Source organism: Xiphias gladius, chromosome 4, assembly GCF_016859285.1.
Source record: "Xiphias gladius isolate SHS-SW01 ecotype Sanya breed wild chromosome 4, ASM1685928v1, whole genome shotgun sequence".
In the NCBI taxonomy this organism is placed as follows: domain Eukaryota; kingdom Metazoa; phylum Chordata; class Actinopteri; order Istiophoriformes; family Xiphiidae; genus Xiphias; species Xiphias gladius.
In genome coordinates this window covers 20,978,356-20,984,947 of record NC_053403.1, presented here as the reverse complement: position 1 = coordinate 20,984,947, position 6,592 = coordinate 20,978,356, and the positions used below count along the sequence as shown (strand labels likewise).

Sequence of the window (6,592 nt, the reverse complement as noted above, 5' to 3'; positions counted from 1 at the left end):
AAAACTTAAATAGCACATTGAAATAAGTAGTCAGACCCTTTACTCAATACTTAGTTGAAGCATCTTTGACGGCGATTACAGCCTCGAGTCTTCTTGGGTATGAGATTTGGGTACAGAATTTTCTGCCATTCTTCTCTGAAAAGAATCTCAACCTTTGTCAGGTTGGATGTGAACTGTCGATGGAAAGCCATTTTCATCTCTTTCCAGAGAGGTTGGATTGGGTTCAAGTCAAGGGTACTGGCTGGCTCACTTAAGAACATTCACAAACATGTCCCTAAGCCACTCCTGTGTCTTCTTGGCTGTGTCCTCAGGGTCATTCTCATGTTGGAATGTGAACCTTCAGCCCAGTCTGAGGTCCTGAGTGCTCTGGACCAGGTTTTCATTAAGGATATCTCTGTACTTTGCTCAGTTTCCCTCAACCCTGGGCAGTCTCCTTGTCATTGCCACTGAAAAACACCCCCACATCATGATGCTTCAGACATTGGGATGGTATTGGGCAAATGATGAGCAGTGTCTGGTTTCTCTTGGGAACCTTCAATGTAGCAGAAATTTTTTTGTAGCCTTCCCCAGATCTGTGCCTTGACACTATCCTGTCTCTGACCTCTGCAGGGAATTCCTTTGACCTCTTGGCTTGGTTTTTGCTCTGATATGTAATGTCAGCTGTGAAACCTTATATAGATCAGTGTGTGCCCTCCCAAATCACATCAAATCAATTTAATTTACCACAGGTGGACTCCAATCAAAGTGTAGTAACATCTCATAGGAAATCAAGGGGAAATGGTAGACACCTGATCTAAATTTCAAATGTCATACCAACTACAAATGTCTGAATACTTATGTCAATGGGATATCTCAGTTTTTCCTTTTTTGATGAATATGGAAAAATGTCTAAAATTTTGTTTTCACTTTATCATTGTGGTGTATTGAGTGTTGATTGATGAGGGAAAATAAATAATTTAAACAATTTTAGCATAAGGCTGCAACATAACATAACTTGAAAAAGGTGAAGGGGTCTGAATACTTTCTGAATTCACTGTAAATCATACAGATATGAGAGTGTGCAGATACCGTTACTATCATGTCACAGTGTTAAGCCCAGTTTACCAACCTGGCTCACAATGGTTACATAGCAATTAAGAAAAATACACCTCTGGAGTCAAATCCATGTGCAGCTCAGACAAGTTAAGCACATAAAGCCTTTATTAAATGTCCACAAAAAAGTCAGCAGATTTTCAAATATTAACTTCAACAGAAAGCCATTATTAAGAGACAGAATAATAGTAGATGAAAATAGGTGTATTAACATTATAAAAATGTGTGGTTAAAAATGAGCACAAGTTTATAAAGATTTATAGTGGCGAGTGCAGTGTTCAAGCCTGAAAATGTAGCTACTATACCTTCTTGCGCTTCTGCTTGGCACTGGATGATATATGCATCCATCACTCTGGACTCCAGGTCTCGGCCCTTTTCAGCTGGTGTGATGAGGCGAGGGATGTGAACCTCCTGTAGGAAACGTGCCAGAAATGTTGTTGTTTTTTTTAAAAAAGCATCTTTTAATTTATTCATTTACTATTAATCTATGCAATCATTTGCTTCTGCTTTGCATTTAAGAGACTGTATTAGTCTGATTGAGGATTGTGTGCTGCAGGGGAAGTAAAGTAACAGGATGTACTGTTGTTTCATGGTGTTTGGCAAAATCCCCTTGTTATAACTTTTTACACTTTGGACCAATACGTTGTTTACAAAATGGCATGTGACTGTTGTGGTCACCAGGAGAGATTAATAAAATTTACTTTATTTAGTGTTAACTGTGAGGAATTTTCTGGGAAAGTGCTTTCCTTTAATTCTTTAGCCAGTGGTGGATATACAGTAAATTGGTTGGTGATAATCTCCAATAATAGAAAATTATCAATCAAATGAAATTCAGAGGCCTAATTATTCAAACAGTGTTAACAGTGTATTAAGTTCTTATGTAAAGTATATCAAACAAATAATACAAATCTGTAAGAAACTAAGACTGGGGAAGAATTCGGATCACAGCACCAAAATATGTAAGTCCCACATTTCTGTAATAATTTAGGGAGAAAACTCGTCCATCGATGTACCTCACCTTGAGGTTTTTGAATATTCCAGCAGCAACCTTCAGGCTTCGGTGAACATCTTTTGCTTCAGGCTCTGTTATACTATTGATCACGCAAACATGACGGTAATAAATATATAATATAGTAACAAAGAAATGTGCAATTATAAAATCTTGGATTAGTTAATATACGACTGATGTAAATATAAATAAATTCAAAAACATAGAAAAAATAACTACATACTTTTCTTTTCCTGCTAGTCTCGAGGCAAACTTAGTGTACCAGATGGCTACATTGAAGGCCATGGAGACCACTTCAAAGACCGCATCCTGCTGGGTACTGGCAGGAGAGCAAGGAGAGACGATTGGTTATACAGATTTATACACTCAGTGTCCACTTTATTAGGTACACCTGTACAGCCTCAATACAACTGTTCTGCCATAAGTTTCACTTTAATGATTTTTCATTTTTTTTTACACTGTCATACAGGTATTAACTGAATTACACATTTCAGTATTGAGGTAATAATTAGTGGGGGTTTTGCCAGCACTAACTATGTAAGTATATAGCTACAACATTGCCAGCACTGAAAATTAGCACCTACAAAACAAAGGTTCACTGTGGCTGTAGCCTATGACTAATTTTGAGAAGTGAACAATTCTGCTCAGTATTCTTAAATTTAGAATTCCTTAACCTTCCATCACCCTCTGTAAAGAGATATAATACTTTGTTTAGAACAATGGTAACTAGCTCTTAACTACAGCATCACTCCATCAATCAAATATGAAGACATTTCTTGTACGTGATGGGTCCTTCCACCTACTATTGGACTGGCAGTACACATTCTTATCTCTCTACCTTGGTGTGTTTCCTTGTAAGGTATCAGTCCACTTGAAGTTCTGAATGAACCTCATCTTGTTCTCCTGTGTAGTTCCATCCAAGGATAAGATAAAGCCTATCGTATGTTAAACCAATATTTAAAAAAGAGAAACAGCTGGTTAGATGCAAAGCAGAATAAAAAATAAAAAAATAAATGCAGTGTCAGAAGGCAAACAAAGAGAAACACAATATATTATAATAAAACTGTTAAAATACATGAATTGTGTTGGTCTAATAAATGTTCACGATATAAGATTGCAGTTACTTTTTTCAGTCATTGTGTTTTTAGGCAATGACTTCCCAAGACCATGCTCATTAAGTGTACAAATGTGAATTATTGGCATATTAAGTGGCTTTTAACCCTTTAACATCTAGTTTTCCCCTTAAGTATCTTAAAGATTGGAAAAATATTTTATGACAATATCATAAAAAGTGTTGTCTCTCTATTTGCTTGTTGGCAATGTGATGTTTATACTGAGTGAAATGTTCAAAATGAAGACTCGATGTTTTTATGGCTGCATTGTTCCACCAAATTTCTTGTAGATCATTTGACACACATTTCTTCAAAATTCAGCCTGACCCATTTGGTATCTTGGGAAACTTTGGGATCTGTAGTAGAATTAAAATAAAGTTCTGTTGGTTTGAAAAATGTTTTTGACTGAACAGCATGAGTTTATACTGACTGACACACCGACAATTAACGCTGCATATTCAGTGAACACCGTTGCTGAAATTTCACACGGTACATTAATATTCACAACAAAGTGTAACCCTCAACCTGTGCTTTCTACTGTGCGCAGCTGAATGAGGTTAGTATGAAACGAAGGGAACCCTACCACACGCCCACAAACAAATACATGCACACACAATGATGTCACCGTTTAGCAGTCCAACAATGGTTTTTCGCGTGCATATACAGAAGTTGGCCACTTCTCTTGGGAGAAGCGACTTATGGCAACAAGGGACAACTACCTACCTCTCCTAATGGAAAGTCTTTTACTTGACTAACTACTTTGGCAAAAGTAGTAGAAATATAACATAAGTACCAGAAGCGACATTTTAGAATATCCATGTCGAAGTGATTGTTACAAGCCAAGCCAAGCTAATTGGTTACTAGTTAATCCTGTTATGCTACGCATTAACACAGTTGAACAGCCTATTCTGTACACTGACATTATGAGTGCATATTTCGCATGAATTACTCAGGTTGGGCATCTTATTAAACGGATAGTAAAGTGTACCGAACAACTGATGTCTGTGGGGAATACTACCAAACCTTGTGCAAACGTTGCACCTTTGTGAGGTTGGCACCCTATGTGATCAGGATAGGAATAAAAGTATTTCAATTCCTTTATGCAGGCCTGAGCACACAAAATAAAAGTTTGTCTTGTAGCATTTTTGACAAAATAAAAATTAAATTGTAAGCACTTAAATAACGCCCAAATGACTCCTAAGTGGTCTCATTGGTTTGTACGTCATTTTTGGACATTTGAGCAAAACAAACATCTGTGCTTCATTATATCTCAAGTCATCAAAATTTATTTATCTGGCGTGTAATGCTCATAACTTGAGAATTAATAATAATGATATGCTTACACAAATGTGCACAAATAATGTGCAAATGAATAAGTCACCACTTTGGAGTCATTTGGATGTAAATGGGGTGCTGAGGCCTTTGTTTAAAAATGTAATGTTTCATTTCTCAAAAACAGTGAGAGCACAAATTTTTATTTTACGTGCACAAACGTGCACAAACTATGCACAAACCAATCAAAATGGTTTTAATAATATCCTGATCATATGGGAAGCCAACTTCAGAGACGTACAAACTTAAACTAACTTTTACCTGTACACTAATCTTGTTAGTCAAATTATATTCAAATTTTCAGATGAGTCTGACAGACTGGCTCATTAAGTTTATATTATCTATTTCTGTTTATTTTCAGTAATAATGCAAGTTATTTTCTGGGTTGAGGCATTTCATTCTTTGCAATTTATTACTTAAGCTATCTGAGCTTCCAGAACCCATCAAGTGTGAAACGCTCCCAGTATATTAACACACACGACAAGGTGAACATGAATAATAATTATATTTATAAAGATTCTAGCATTGTTTTAAGCTACATCTCCACCAACATACATAAATACGGGTTCGGTGTTGCACACTCGTGGGCAGGCACACAAAAGCACCACTGTCGACAAAAAAACCCTGGGGAATGATTGATGGTAATTTAAACCCTGACAACACAAAGAGAAGAACAGATTAATTTGCTGAAGCGTAAACATACCTTGTAAGAGGGACAAGTATGCATCTGTGGCATTTTTCATCATCTCAGGGTTACATGTGACATCAGTGAACATCTCCAGCAGTCTCGCCCTGGTTGTCCTTAGGTCACTGAATGTGTCAACAAATAGCTATCAACTGCTGCTCTAAATTATACTGATCATTACCATATTCAGACTGATTATATCCAACAAGGCATTGTCATCTTGTAAATCAAAAAATTTACAGTGATCATATGATTGCGACAGCAGCATCCCATTAGTGAGGTCATTACATCATGATGAGAAAAAAGGTAAGAAGACCAGACAAAAACAATGTAACATTTCTGTACATGATCATTTTCATAGCCACAGTCCATTCTAATAACACTGTTCATAGTGTATTAAGTAGAGACAAAACATACTTGCATGTCTTATTGGCAGCGGGGCTCCCTGCCACTCCATAAAAGTTAAAAGACACAGGCGCTGTTGCCTTCAATGGGTTTCTGTGAAACCAGTGTGCCATCCTGTGTGTGAGGACGCACCTAAAGAGGGTGAAAGACACAGTATGACAGGCAGTTAATGAATAAGTTATATTTCTGGTGTTAACAAACATTGGATACAGTGGAATGGACGGGCTCCCGAATACATTTTAGTGAGGTATTCATTAAGTAGCCATCATTTACTAGCTAGCTAATGTGTCATTTTGGCTAGCGTCATTTCAATGATACGGTCGCTAAAACTCGCTGGTGGCCGTGTTATCTAACTCACAAGACACTCGTAGCCCCTTCCCAAAGTTGCTGAAAAACTGATACAAAGCCTCTGACGTTACTTTGGGCAGTCATGAATGGTGTTTTAATAATTGTTTGTCTGTTGTAGACAAAAGTCCATTACGTAAGCTTTGGAGAGCAACAGCTAATGGCTAACACTGGCTACATCTACAGATGTAAACATGATTAACTGAAGCGATAAGACAACTGACTTTTTAAACAGCTAAATAAATTGACTAAAATCGTTTAATTATAGGGTACTTTAACGTTTACCTTTTGTTACGGCGTTGAAGATTTGAAGTTTTATAGTCCTTATGGGAAGTCTGACACTGAGAACTTTCTTCCGGAAATAAACACGGAGCAGAAGCTGACCAATGAAAGCACATGCTACGGTCACATGATGTGTGTCCAGAAAGTACCTCAGATCACCCATCAGCTTCTCTTTTGTTTTAGAGTTTGTTAACAGCTCAAAAGGCCCTAAACGCACCGTGATATAAATATTTTTAACAGCTGTCTGATGAGTCACTGATATTCTGTCTGGATTGAGCTCATAAACACAATAAAGGCCTCGGAGACCAAGGAAGACTAAAGTGGATGATT

At 37.2% G+C, this 6,592-nt stretch overlaps 1 protein-coding gene across 1 annotated transcript in view; it reads right to left on the bottom strand.

Moving 5' to 3' along the window:
- brox (BRO1 domain and CAAX motif containing) overlaps positions 1 to 6,385 on the bottom strand; it is a 16,900-nt gene extending 10,515 nt beyond the window's left edge. The window contains exons 1-7 of the mRNA XM_040125048.1: positions 6,266 to 6,385; positions 5,648 to 5,767; positions 5,249 to 5,355; positions 2,940 to 3,036; positions 2,325 to 2,420; positions 2,111 to 2,183; positions 1,398 to 1,503 (exon numbers count right to left, since the gene is read on the bottom strand). Coding sequence (XP_039980982.1) covers positions 1,398 to 1,503; positions 2,111 to 2,183; positions 2,325 to 2,420; positions 2,940 to 3,036; positions 5,249 to 5,355; positions 5,648 to 5,767; positions 6,266 to 6,378 — 712 coding nt within the window. The 5' untranslated portion in view covers positions 6,379 to 6,385. The remainder of the gene's footprint in view (positions 1 to 1,397; positions 1,504 to 2,110; positions 2,184 to 2,324; positions 2,421 to 2,939; positions 3,037 to 5,248; positions 5,356 to 5,647; positions 5,768 to 6,265) is intronic.
- Positions 6,386 to 6,592: the final 207 nt, after the last annotated feature.